Raw genomic sequence first — 14,809 nt, 5'->3', positions numbered from 1 at the left:
AAATAATCTGCAGTTATTTTCATCCTTCCTCATCTGATGTCCCCTGCATTCTTCATCATGTACCTTCCCTTTCCTACATTTTAGAAACAGGGCAATCACATATTTGTCTTCACACGCATGGTTAACCTCATTTTGGGATAACTGTTGGTGGAAGTGGTGGCTGTCTTTTGGATAGATGTGGTTTCTGAGGATAGCGCTCCATGGTAATAAGAGGTCATTGTAGTTGTAATCCTAGGGCTATTGTCTGTGTTGCTGGAGACGTGGGCAGCCAACTTCAGTGTCAATGAAAGGCTCCTCAGTGCTGAAGATAGAGTTCAGTGGGTTTAAATGTAAGGTCTTAGAAGTTCCATTGTTTTTAGAAGATCATCCAATTTTTATATGACCTCCTCTTTTCTCTAAGAATGAACTTTTGCACAGTATTTTAAGAAAATCCATTGGCTATTGTTGACATGAGCAGTCCATAAGGCCTCTACAATAGCTGTGTACAACCTACAGAAACCCAAGTTATCTTCATTGCTTTAACATTTATAGTGTTACAAAATCTTAAACATATTATCCAGTGAGCCTTTCATTATAAAAATTTTATGTGCACATAAATTATATATATGTTAATATACATGCACATGTAAATATATGTATGTGTGAACATATATTATTATATTTAAAAAACTTATTTATGTTATTAGTTGTATTAATGCTAAGATGTTGGTAATATAGATAGATGAGATTTGGGGAGGTTCATAAAGCATTTTTTATAATTTAAAATAATTACAAATATATTAGGTATGAAAATCTACTTTCCTCAAAATATTTGATATTTATTTATTTTACTAGGAATTGGCCCCAGAAGCATTCTACCTTAAACCTATACCCACAGCATCCCCTTTTATATTTTTTTCTTTGAAACTGGCTTTTGATAGGTTGCTGAGAGTCTGGCTAAGTTGTTGAGGCTGGTCTTGAACCTGCGATCCTCCAGTCTCAGCTGCCCAAGTACTAACATTACAGATATGAACCATCTACCCAGTTAAGATTATTTTTAAATGATTGCTGTAGAAATTTATATATATATATATATATTTATAATCTTTAAGTTTTTATGAATATGAGTCTTTAATTGTTAAAGTAAATGTACAATATTTTGTAATAATTTTCTTCTACTTCAGAACAAACTATCAGGATTGTGTGGAAACTTTGACAAATGTACTTCAAATGATATGACTACATCTAATAACTTGGAAGTTAGAAATGCTCAGGTATTTGGAGATAGTTGGGCATTGGGACAGGTAAGTTAAATACAGTTATTTTTGAACTGAATAAATTATTTGAGTATTTTTACTAGAAAATTTTAAGTTAATATTTTCTGTAATGTTTTTATAGTATTTCGTAGTTGATGAATTTTCATCTTTACTACCATCTAATGTAATTCCTATAATAAGCTTATGATGCAAATGATGATGTCTCCACATGACAGATGAGGAAATGGAGTGGGGGTGGTTACATGACCTGTTGGATACATACTATATAGCAGAAAGTAGCAGAGGAGACATTCAAACTCATGTCATCTGTCTCTTGCTTTCCTTACCATAGCAAAATTCTCTAAATTTATCTGCATTTTTAAGGATGATGTATATTTTGCCAAATCAAAGCAGTGAATAAATAGAGCCGAGCATGGTGGTGCATACCTGTAAACCCTGTACTTGAGAGGCTGAGGCAGGAGGATCACAGGTTCAAGAATAGCTTCAGCAAATAGTGTGGTTCTCATCAACATAGTGATACCCTATTTCCAAGTAAGAAATAAAATTGTACTGGGAGTGTGGCTCAAAGGTAGAATGCCTCTGGGTTCAACCCCTGGTACAAAAACAGAACAAAATGAGGAAGAGGAGGAGGAGGAGGAGGAGAACAACAACAATGCAATTAATAAATGAGGTTTTTTTAAGGCAGAGATTCTTAATATTTTTTTTTCCAGCTGGGTATGTTGGCATATGCTTGCAATTCCAACATTTGGGAGGCTGAGACAGGAGGATCGAGGTTCATGGACAGCCTCAGCTACTTAGGCCCTTTGCAATTCAGTGAGACCCTGTTTAAAAATAAAGGCTAAAAAATAGGGCTGGTGTTGTAGTTCAGAGGTACAGTGCCCCTGTGTTCCATCTCCAGTACTCGAAAAAGGAAAAAAATAATTTCTTTTCCAGAACATGACTCTTATTTATAGTAATAAAAATAAAGATATGTGATTATATGTCTGTGGCAGTGAATTTGTGGTCAGTTCCCTTTCAGAGCAGTTGAATAAATTGTTAGATTTTAATTTTGTTCTTGAAGCTTTATAAACCTATCAAGGAAAGATGTGTCTAAAAATTTCTCAAAGTTACTCATACAGACTCCATGTTTTTACTTATAAATCCTTAATTAAATAGAAAGTAGAACATACTACTATGAAACACACATTGAAAAATGATGAACTAACTTAGAAAATAGATTCAAACTGAAAATTGGTCTTAGTCTCTTCTTGTACTCATTTCAGTGTATTCTTTTAATTGATGGAAATGTTTGAACTCATCATTTACTAATTGGTTACTATTTGTTTAGCTACTTAACTCACTACTTTGCCTCATTTAATTTACATGTCAAAATCACTTTTAAAGAGTGAGGAGGTAATGGGGTAAAACTTTCATCCCATTCAGTACAATCTAGACAGTATAATTTAGTGTGGCCTGAGCCTAAGTGTATAAAGCCTATATTTTTAAATTCCTAAAATGTCTACTATGTTGAGAGAGACAAAATCCTTATAATTATGAACATTTTCTACAAAAACCTGTAGAGTTTTTGAAAAAACTCTACAAATGAATCAATGAATAACTAATTTCCAGTAGTAATTAAATATTTGGAGCAATGAAAAATTTAAAATCTGCCTTCTGTGTGGTCATGCCGAGCCTGCAATTGGCAGAGCCCAGGCCTAGGATCTGGCTGCCTGCCTCCCTCCACCATGGACCCTTGCAAAGTGAGTGAAGCTGTGTAAGCAGGACCCGAGCATCCTGCACTCAGAGGACATGGGCTTTCTGCAAAAGTGGGTGGAGAGTATTGGGGGTTAAAGTACCACATACTATTTATTCAGAAAGCTAAATCAAAAGAAAATATCAAGGAAGAAAAAGTAGATAGCAAGAAGACAAAGAAGAACATAAAGCCAGAGGAGCCATCGCGTGAGGAAAGTGATGTAGAAATTGACAATGAAAGATGAAAGCATCAGCAACCGTTGAAAGACTGTTTTAGTAAAGATAGTTTAGAAGGGCTTATGAGAGCCTTGGCTTGAAAACCTTGATATTGCATTTCCTCTCTGAGGCAGGGCAAAGCAGAGGTGGGGTCAATGGTGTAGAGATAAGTCAATTTAGGATGCATTGAGAGAGAAGTGACTGTTAGGTGGAAATGTCCAGGTTTGAAACTTGGGAATGAGATCTGGGATGAAAATAAGGATTTAGCCATTACTAGAGCTACTAGAGTATTCAGGTTGTTGAAGTCAGGGTATGTGTATAGAATGAGAACAATAGAGGCTTGAGGATTAAACTTTGCTAAGAGGGAAGGGAAAAAGAGGTTTGGGGATAGCAGCCAAAGTAGTAAAAGAGCAGAAAAATGAAAATTCTGTCACCAAAACCAAATGAAGAGAGGCATTTAAGGAGGACCAAGAAAATACAGAATGAAAAACTGACTTTATATTTCATAATGAAGAGGTCATTGATGACCTTTCTCACAGGAGTTTTTGGGTAGGAAGATTAGAGGAAGCAAGACCCAATTGCCAAGTGAATGGGGATTGAGCCTGTAGAAACTTGAGTACGTACAATTCCTCAGAAGGTGGTCAAGGGACAAAAATAAAGGAGGTAAAAACTGAAGGAAAGAGGTTTACACTCAAATTTATCACACAAATGCTGCATTTAAGAAAAATTAAAATGATCTCTACTCTCTTGCTGGTATCAGGTCAATATTCTGTTTAATTACTTTTGAAAACCAATATATGCTATTAACCTAGAGTATATGTGGGTGAGAGCAGGTCTAAAGGTAAAGCCTGTCCAAAAGAATGGAATATGTTAGATGTTATTGTCATGGATGGAGTTAGATAGGTTGCTCTGGTTTCAGCATGAGAAATCATGCCTTTAAAATTTTGCTTTCTCCCTTAAATTTTTTCAACAGTGTGAAGATCCAGTTGAAGGAATAAAACCCTGTGAAGCACATCAGAACAAATTTCCTTATGCCAAGAGAGAATGCTCCATTTTGTACAGTGATGTCTTTGCTCCCTGCCGCAATGTGGTAAATGAATACTTTACTAAATTCTCAGATTTAAAGAGGTACTGCTGTATCTCTAATATTGAGATGAATGGGACAAATAATTTAGCTCCTCATCAGCTCCTCAGGTGTACTACCTAACCAGTGTTAGGGGACCTATTCTTTAGTGTGTTTTTCTGTAGAAGGGATGCTAAATCCCATGGATTTCCATTCTCTCTCCCTCTGGCTCATTTAGCAGTGTACATTTGTACCTAATATTTGCAATTAACTCTTCTAGTTAATAAAAGATTATTTATATTTCTGATCAAGGGTATAGATGTTTATCTGTCTTTAAAGAATATTGCCAAATGGGTTCTTCTCTTCAGCTCAACCTGTACTTTAACAAGATGACTGGTACAAAGTTAGACCAACCAGTCTCAGGAAGCCAAAGGTTGAATGTTTTCTCCCATTTGCCAAGGCTAGAGAGGAAACAAAAAGTAACTTCAGATAATGAGAGAGGCAGGTAGAAGAGTGGAAGGTGATTGAGGATCGGTTCAGACAAAGTGATATTCATACACTACCCATCTAAGAGGAGTGCAGGAAATGTGAAAAGAAATGCACCAAGTGATACCCACATGTACTTCTGTATTACTTTGAATCTCACTATGAAATATAGGTACAGTGCACCAATAAAAATATTTTAAAAACAAAGATGACTAGTGGCACATTTAGAATGATTTTAGAAGCACATTCTAAAATGGATGTAATTTATTCGGAAATTTAACTTTCTAAATTCTTTGGCTACATAATAATTTTAGGTCCCCAAAGAAGCTTAAAAACAGTTTAATATATTTGTAAAAAATCAACACAACATTCCTGCTGCATACCCACATATGCTAACTGTCCCAAAGAAAACTGCTTGTATGATTTTTGATATGAGCCAAGTTGTTGGCTGTCTTTTTCTTGGAACACTGTTTTTACTTGAAAGAACAAATGACAGACAAATGTAGTTGTTCAGACAAGGATATTTGGCAGATATTTTGCTTGAAAGTGAGTAAAATAAAGCTCCCAGAAAAACATCTGATGATATTTGTTATTCTTGATAAAATTTGAACTTTCAAGGGACAAATAGAATTTTGTAAAAGATGGATCCACCACTGTAATCTTAAACTTTTCCAATACTTAATGACTTTCCTGACAATATAGATGGTTATATTAAAAAGTGTGACTTGTTGCTATTTTAAGTAATCAAATGTGTCAGCATTCAGATCTCCATAAGTAAGTAGATTTTTCAAATGGCCAATGCATAATGTTACAAAATCATGTAGGGATAAAAAACCCATTCATGGGCAAGTTAAAACAAAGAATTTTAGTATAGCAAAGGATAAGGTTCATTGATATGGTTTCAGATTTTTTATTGTACCTAACCCTTCACAGAAAGCAATATTTTTGGAGTTTTGACAAATATAAAAAAATCACAATTATTTGAAAAAGATGAAACTCTCATCCTGATTCCAACTATACATATGTGCAGGACTGCATTTTCTTCATAATATTTTAACCAAAACCCAAACCGAACAAAAACATCACAACAAACTGAATGTTAAAGCACAAATGAGACTCAACTGTAAGCCATGAGGGCAGAAGTTGTATATTTAAATGTAAAACATACTCCTTTAGTTTATTTTTGTTTTGATAAATTGTGTATGTTCTACTAAAAATATTGTGTATGTTAACATGTGATAATCTAATGTTATTCTTCACATCTCAGTTTTAATATGGCAAGTAGTGATATAATCCCATAAACAAAATCACTTTGAGCATCTCAGTTTTTAGCTGTGTAATGACAGGTATTATGAAAGCAAAAAAATTGAGGACTAACAACTTAGAGGCACATAGATAGCCTGTAGTCCTCTTTACTTAAAGGATGGCTTTTGAGACTTTTCAGAATTTTTAATTCTGAATTTCTTGGCAGAAAGTATTGTGTCCAGTCAAGAGATCTAAAGCATGGAGCCCACTTGTTCTTCTCCTGGCTGAAGCTTTTATAATAAAATAATAAATACAATAATAAAAATTAACACATGTCCTTGCTTACAAAATACAAGACAAATTAGTGACACCAAACCCTGAATATTTTATAACACACTGTCAATTGCATATTAAGTTTTGTCAGCTACTTAACAAGTACAATGCAAATAAGGTAATTAAGCAAATATGAGATTTTTAAAGAAATTGCCATTGTCATTCACAGTCACTAAAATGTTGCCTAAGAAGAAGCTAAAAAGAAACAAAATCGTGCCAGTTACCACTAGAAACCAAGCATGCTCTTCTTTTAATGCCATTTGAATATGCCAATAATGCAACAAAGGAACTTCCAAAATACTAGCCTGTTCCATTGCAGATGCTGAAATTATATTTATTGGTGATCCTTAATACTTGTTTTGCTAGTTCTTTGATAAGACATTTGCCTAATCATTCTTTTCTCATTTTGGTAGATAATCAGAACTCTAGGTGGCAGTGTTAGGCTGATAATTCCAATGGGAAAAAAGTGCCAGTTTTTCTTTAGAAGTTTGAGTTTTAATCATAGGACCTACTGAAGTTATATTGAAACTGTTCTTTCACTTCATTTTCAGATTGATGTTACTTCTTTTGCCAAAAATTGCCATGAAGATACGTGCAACTGTAATCTTGGAGGGGACTGTGAATGTTTATGTACTAGCATAGCAGCATATGCATACAAGTGCTGTCAGGAAGGGGTATCAATTCACTGGAGACCAGCTACTGTTTGTTGTGAGTAGAGCTTACTGAGAATGATTTTAGATGGAAACCTTTTAAAAAGATCCTTTCTAATTGTTGTTTTATAATTAAACTAATGCCATAAAACTTAGTGAAACAATTAATTTTAGATGATTAAATTTTATATTTTTGACTATCACAAACTATAGTATTTTAAGAGGAAAAATTTCTTTTGTCAAGAGTCTATTTAGTTTAATTGCTAACTTCTTGATTGAGTTATTTGTTTTCTTAGCGTTGTCCTTTAGTACTTTATTTATTCTAGATATTAGTCCTCTATCAGAGGAATAGCTGGCAAAGATTTTATCTTATTCAATAGACTCTTAATTGTTTCCTTTGATGAGCAGAAACTTTTTAGTTTAATGCCATGGCCAATAAATATATGAAAAGCATTCAACATTATTAGCAATCAGGAAGATAAAAATAAAAACTACAATGAGATTCTATCTAACTCCAATTAGAATGGCAATAATAAGAAGTCATATAACCATAAATGCTGGGGAAAGAGGAACTCTTATACACTGTTGATGGAAGTGGGAAAATAGAAACTCTTATACACTGTTGTTGGGATTGCAAATTAGTGTAGCCACTATGGATATCAGTTTGCAGATTCCTCAGGAAATTGAAAATGGATCTACCATATGATCCAGATATATTACTCCTGGGTATCTTTCAAAAGGAATTGAAATAAGAATATTATAGTAATAGATGCATATTCATGTTTATAGCAGCATAATTCACTATAGCCAAATTATAGAATGAACCAAGATGTTCATCAACAGATGAATGAATTACAAAATATGGGCTATACACGCAATGGAATTCTCAGCAGTAAAGAACAAAATGGAGAACATTATGTTAAGAGAGATTAACCAGTCACAGAAAGAAAAGAACCATATGTTTTCTCTCATATGTAGAAGCTAGCAAGTAATTTCTACCAGAGGGACTCCAGATAATGGAGGAGAAACTCCAGTGGAGCCCGAGAGGTGATCTGGGGAAATGAGGGAGATGGGGAGGATCAAAGAAGGAATCGCTCCTGTTGACATTATGTATATATGTGAGAATACCATTGCCAGTCTCAATATTCTGTACGGGGAAGAGGAGAGGAAGGAGGGAGCCAGGGGAAAGCCCACGAAGTGCTGTGTGTATGTATGTCATGATCCCTGTGAACTGCATCATGACATGAGAATATAATGCACCAATAAGAGTATAAAAATGATACAGAAAAAAAGAAAAATTTGAGTCTTTCTGTTGTGTTTGACTGCTATACTGCAACACTAGAAACATAAATAACATGTCATGCTCAGGGAAATTGTTTATCATTTCAATTCACATGCCTCTGAAGTTTCACGACTCTGATTATACGAAACTGTTTTTTTAAAACTCAGACTGAATCTGCTTACAGATTTGACTCTTAAAATATTTTATTTATTTGTGTAGGTGGTTAGTCATCTGAATAATTATTACTTGGGCAGTTTTACTTGACATTTTCAATTTGGCAGATATATTTTTATACTTTTAAAATAATTTTATGAAATTTAATTAATTATAACACATCACATTAAAGAATTCCTTTAAATTCTCAGAAACTTCCTAAATAATGCTATTAAATGCATTTTCATATGATTATAAATAAACATATATCCATATCTTATATTTTTTAGTTAAGAGGTTACTTATATAGTTTAATATTTATTATTTTTATCTTTTAGCACTGGATTGTGAGTACTACAATGAAGGTATGTGATATTTTAGTAAAGAATATAATAATAGTATAATATATATTTTCAGATGAAACCTTTCTTAATAATTTGTACTGTGAGCAAAGTATAGTTAATAATTTGATATATAAATTTAGAAAACTTGAATTTCTAAAATTTATCTAAATTTCAAAAAATTTGTGTTAATACTTATTCTCTAAGAAATAATCAAATGTGTAGCTTAAGTTCTCAACATTTGAATGACTTTAATTTATTTATACATTATTTACATTTAAGTTATGTTAGTATTTTTAGGTAAAAGGATAAAAGACACATACCAAATGTATGCCTTTTAGCAAGTATGAATAAATATGGGCATTGTTCAAATTTTGAAAATTTTTATTTTATTTTTAATTGACAATTATTTTATTTTATTTTATTTTATTTTTACTTTTATTATTTTTGCGGATCTGGGAATGGAATCCAGGGGCATTCGACCTCCGAGCTACAGCCCCTGCCCTATTTTTTATTCTTTATTTTAAAACAAGGTCTCACTGAGTTGCAGAGAGCCTCACTAAGTAGCTGAGGCTGTCCACAAACCGCGATCCTCCGGTCTCAGCCTCATGAATGCTGGGATCACAAGCATGAGCCACCACACCCGGGACAATAATTTTATATATGATATACAGTGTGGTGTCTTTATACATGTATACATTGTGCAGTGATAAATAATTATTTAATTAACATACCTAGAGTTTGATATTTATCATTTTTAGTGATGAGTACATTTTAAAATCCTTTTTTTTTAAAGGCTGAGGTTGATTAATGGAGGAGCTACATCCAAATATGTGCAAAAGTATGAATATAGTATGGTTAACCTGGACACTCATTGTTGGGAGGGGAGGGAGAGGAAGTCGAGTGGGAAGAGGGTATGCCATTTTCAGTATGTACCACATAAAAATAAAAAAATTAATTTAAAAATAAAAATAAGCAAAATAAAGGATACAAAAAATAGGGTTGGGAGTGTAGCTCAAAAGTAGAATGCCCCTGGGTTCAATCCACAGTCCTACATACACAAGGAAAAATAAATAAAATAAAAATAAAAATCAGATAATATAAAAGTTAAAGAACAAAAGTGAAAAACACTATAATCACATTACCTACAGATAACATCTTTTACATTTTGATATGTATCTAAGTATATATTTCCTTCCTTCCTTCCTAGACTGGGGATCAAACCTCTGACTAAGCCTGTCCTCTACCACTGAGCCACATCTCTAGCCCTAAGCATATATTTTCATGCTACATATGCTGATTTTGTTAAAAAAAATCTTTTCTTTTAGCTATTAAGCCTTAGAAAACAGGGAAGCCTATTTGTGACAACAAAGATGAACCTAGAAGACGTTATTCTAAGTGAAATGTCAGACTGAGAAGCAGTATTATATAATCTCTTTTATATATGTCATCTAAAGTCGTCAAACTCATAGAAGTAGAAAATAAAATGGGGGTTTCCAGAGGGTTAAATTCTGGGGTACAGAGAGAGAGAGATGTTGGTCAAGGCTTACAAAATTTCAGTTGGCTGGAAAGAATAAGTTCTGGTAGTCTATTGTATAGAATAGAGACTATTGTCAAATTTTTATAATGTAGAAATCAAACAAACAATATAAAAATGTGGTGAAAGCATAGTTTATTTTGCCATCACTGTAGACAAAAATAACCATTTACATATCGCCAGAATAAAAACTTACTGATAATAATAATAATAATAATAATAATAATAATAATAATAATGATAATCTTCTAGCCTCCCCAAGAATTCCGATTTGCAATGAGAATATGAAAAGATGTGTTACCTAAAACTAAGGCATGGATGTAAGAAGAGAAGGAATTGTTTTCTCAGTGAAAATTCCAGAAGATAGCAGATTGGAAGTCTGCTTTTTGTCAAACCTATTTAATGAGGAAGGCATAGCCACCCAAACCCAACACAGACAAATACAATGGTCTATGGACTGTGCATTTTATTAGTATCTGGACAAACTGAACTCGTGATGCATGATGGATGGATGGGTAGAGTGTGGTTAAAGAAAATTTAGCCCAAATAATCAATCTCAGACACGTTTGGTGGCTTACTGAACCACAGAGAACTCTGTCAGCTATAAATGTCTAAGAAAGGCTACGTAGCTTTAGAGAAGTAGAGATGATGAATTGAAGAGAAAGGAGACTGGACATTTTAGCTCTTGGATGTTTTTGTTACACTTATAAAAGTTTGATAGATCAGTAAACTCCAACATCTTAAAAAATACCCTTGAGATAAAGAAAATGTAACCAAAAATGTTTCCTGCTCAAGATTTTAAATAGATACACACACACAACACTCAATATCGCCCAGTGTGGTGGCACATGCTTTTAATTCCAGTACCTGAGAGGCTGGAACAGGAGGATTCCAAGTTCATGGCCAGCTCCAGCAACTTAGTGAGACCTCCCTCTGCAACTTAGAATATAACTTTATTTAGAGATAGAGTCTTTATATAAACATTATATAAATAATCAATTAAAAGATGGTTTATTAGAGTAAGCTCTCATTCAAGATGACTAGTGTCAGTCGGGCATGGTAGCTCATGCCTATAATCTCAGTAGTTGGGAGGCTGAGAAAGAATGATTGCAGATTGGAGGACAACCTCAATAAATAGCAAGACTCTCACCAACCTAGAGAGACTTTGTTTCAAAATACAAAATAAAATAGTGCTTGGGTTGTGTAGCTCAGAGGTATAATACACCAGATTCAATCCCCAGCACCAATAATAATTATTGAAAAAGATACTCCATATTAACCCTGTGGGTTCCAAGATTAAAGTGCAGTTGATTGCCTAACAATAATAGCAAGAGTAATAATTATAGATATTTTCTGTGTTAACTACTTTTCCTATACCATATAATTTAAGCTTCAAAATATTTCATTTTTTAAATAAACACTTTATTATCAATTCTTTATGGAAGAGGAAGTTGAGGCACAAAAAGATTAAATAACTTTGCCAAAGTCATTTAGCCAAAATGTTTTTAATTGGGACTTGTAAACAGACTGACTTCAGAGCCAGTGGGCTTGGCTTCTTTGCTAGCTGGCCAAGTGTGTGGTTAACCCATTCTGTTGTAGGAATGATCACCATCCATTGTTATCCCATACTCCACATGATGTGCACAGACAAAATGTGAGAAAATTCTCCAACAACTTCCTCACTCAAACATTCTTTTTTTAAATTTTGGTACTGGGGATGGAACCCAGGGGCATTCTACCTCTGAGCTACACCCCCAGCCATATTTTTTATTCTTTATTTTGAAACAGGGTCTCACTTAGTTACAAAGGGCCTCACTATGTAGCTGAGGCTGTCCTCGAACTGCGATCCTCCTGTCTCAGCCTCCTGAATGCTGGGATTACAAGTGTGCGCCACTACACCCAGAAAACATTCTCATCTCACATAGCTCTGCTGTGAGAGTTCCCTTCTGTGCCTATGTCCCCTCTGGCATCCCTTCTGCAGACCACTGGACCCAAAGTCAGAATTTTCTCTGCATCCCACATCTCTGTATCTTACTATTTGGTACCTTTTGCCTTCTCTCAAGGCTGATGCATGCTAGGAGTGTATTTTTTAAAATATATTATAGAATTACTTAAACAAGTTCTTCTAGCTCAACTTGTAATACTATACAGATGCCATCAGAGGTTGAACATAGGCCATTTGGCTTTCAGGAAATGCTGGTAGGTCCAGAGGAGTGACAGGGGCATCTGTCTTCTATGATCACAGTAAGAGACAGAAGCACCAATGTGTCATGCAGTAGAGATAGATGATGGAAGGAAATCATAAAGTCATGGCAATTGTTGATAGTAATCCTAAAAATAAAATTGTTTTAAATGATTAGTCTTGATTTGTTTCATTCCCCGTAATTTCACAGCTACTGTAACTTTACCTATTCTTCTTTGGAAATTTATATCTGAAATATTTCTCCCTTTACTTACCAAATACCAAATATTATGTTATTAAGATAGTGATGTGCTTAAAGTACAGAAATAAATGATTCTATAAGAAAAAAATTTATATAATAGAATTTAGAAGTTACAGATGAGATTATTCCAATAATCCTTAGCCCAAAGATTCTACATAGTATCTTCAATATTCATTTCTACGGCATTTACTTAGAATTAAAAGGTATTATTATTATTATTATTATTGCTATAGGTGAGCAAGACTTTGGTATCGTGATAAAATTATGTAATTTTTAAGTTCAGACTAATATTATTAGGTAGACTATGCTTGTTGCTAAGTTTAAAGAATCAGTATAGAAAAGTTTTGCTTTCAGTGAATAGTAAAATTATACTCCCTATGAAAATTAATAGTGAGATTAATGACTTTTATCTCTCTTATTGTTGATTTTAAAAAAAGGAGTCCAGCAGTAAGCTATCAATTGGTTAGGAGTCAATTTTAAAGCATTAGGTGTTTGTACAAATGAATTTCTCAGATGACTCTTGTCTCTTCTGGTTGCTGTGTGGGGAATCTGCTGTTGGATGAAAGAGGATTTTGTTTAGCTGTCCATCTCCTTTTTCATTCTTCTCTTGAGTACTCTGGAGGGTGCTTCAAGACCTGCCGTGGTTAGTATCTATGTCTTCTTCATTTCAAATGGTATCTCATTATAATTCATTAATCTACTTGTTTATACAAGAGACCTTTGGTATAGTTTTCTTTATTTCTTGTATATTTTGGCTCATAGCCATAACATTATTTGCAGTATACATTTCTAAAGGGGACAATAGGTCCATTGTGGCAAGGCTCATAAACATTCCCCACTGTTTCTGTTTAGCTCCACCTGGAGGTGGGGCCAAGTTTTTCAAGTTCCTGTATCTACTCAAGGTATCTAAGTCCTTAATGAAGTTCTTTTTTTCATAATGTATGAGGATCCACAAGGTGTATAAGATGCTCCATGGAAATATGTCCCAGATGATGTTAGTGGAGGGGAGAATACTTGAACATGAGTTCCCTCTACATTCTGGTCCCTCCACACTCTCTTGGTCTTCATGATAGAGCTTTTTATCCTCATTATTATTCCTCCTTTAAAAACTGCTCATCCCTCTGATCCAATTATGCTCTCCTCTTCTCTCAGGCCTGGTCTTCAATCCTTAAGGAGATACATCTTGTTCTTATATTTGTTGAGTCTTTTATTCTTCCTTCTTCAGGGTGGGTGGGCTGAGAAGATAAAATTGTGCTTGAGATAAAAGTGATAGAAGTAGGGAAATGAAATACAACAACTATCATATGATCAATCTTTTATGATATGACCTAGCACAAGTATATAAATGTTTAACATAATCTGCAATGTAAAAATAAATATACACGTATCTGTTAAAAGTATACATATGATTATATAATAATATTTGATTGTTCAAAAGAATTTAAAATTTTACAATACTGTCCTTTTAAGTACATTAAATGGCATAGGAATCAAGTTGAAGTTAAACATAGATACAAACATATACATGTGAAAATACACACATATATGTACACATATTCATTTGTATATACTGTAAATTCTAAGAGGCATATTTTAAGTATGTTTGACATATTCCATATTATTGTATTATTCTTAAAAGGGCTCATTTATTAGGAATAAATTTGAACTATTCAATATTTTCAAGTTTTGTTATTAATTTTATATCATTGAAATGAGACATTAAAATTTTAAGTCCCATGCTAATTTTTAATTCTCTTATTTGTACTTATCTAGGACTTGGAGAAGGGCCATACATGCTGGCAAGTTATGGGCAGAGTGGTCTTGTTCTGGGTGCCAACATGACCAGTAGAAACATTTTCTCTTTGCCAAGAAGTAGTATTCATGGCAACTTATTTTTTAACTTTATGATTACTCCAGCCCTTTTCAAAGAGAAGACATCATGTAAGTATAACTAAAAATAAGAATTTAGATTTCAATCTATAGTTTTTATTATCCATTCATCAAATATTAACTTGGGATCTTATAAGTTTATGATACTTTCTTATGTTCTTTAAAGACACATAAAATTTGAC

The 14,809-nt window shown here is 33.6% G+C and overlaps 1 protein-coding gene across 2 annotated transcripts in view; it reads left to right on the top strand.

The window, feature by feature from the left end:
- OTOGL (otogelin like) overlaps positions 1–14,809 on the top strand; it is a gene marked incomplete at both ends in the record, with an annotated part of 138,688 nt that overhangs the window by 79,871 nt on the left and 44,008 nt on the right. For both annotated transcript variants that reach the window (XM_080706671.1, XM_080706670.1), the window contains 5 exons: positions 1,164–1,283; positions 4,177–4,293; positions 6,882–7,038; positions 8,754–8,780; positions 14,511–14,678. In XM_080706671.1, coding sequence (XP_080562797.1) covers positions 1,164–1,283; positions 4,177–4,293; positions 6,882–7,038; positions 8,754–8,780; positions 14,511–14,678 — 589 coding nt within the window. The remainder of the gene's footprint in view (positions 1–1,163; positions 1,284–4,176; positions 4,294–6,881; positions 7,039–8,753; positions 8,781–14,510; positions 14,679–14,809) is intronic.

Source organism: Muscardinus avellanarius (genome assembly GCF_963383645.1).
Source record: "Muscardinus avellanarius genome assembly, chromosome: 11".
Classification (NCBI taxonomy): Eukaryota; Metazoa; Chordata; class Mammalia; order Rodentia; family Gliridae; genus Muscardinus; species Muscardinus avellanarius.
Note: the sequence above shows the minus strand (reverse complement) of the source record. Positions and strands in the feature narration are given on the sequence as shown.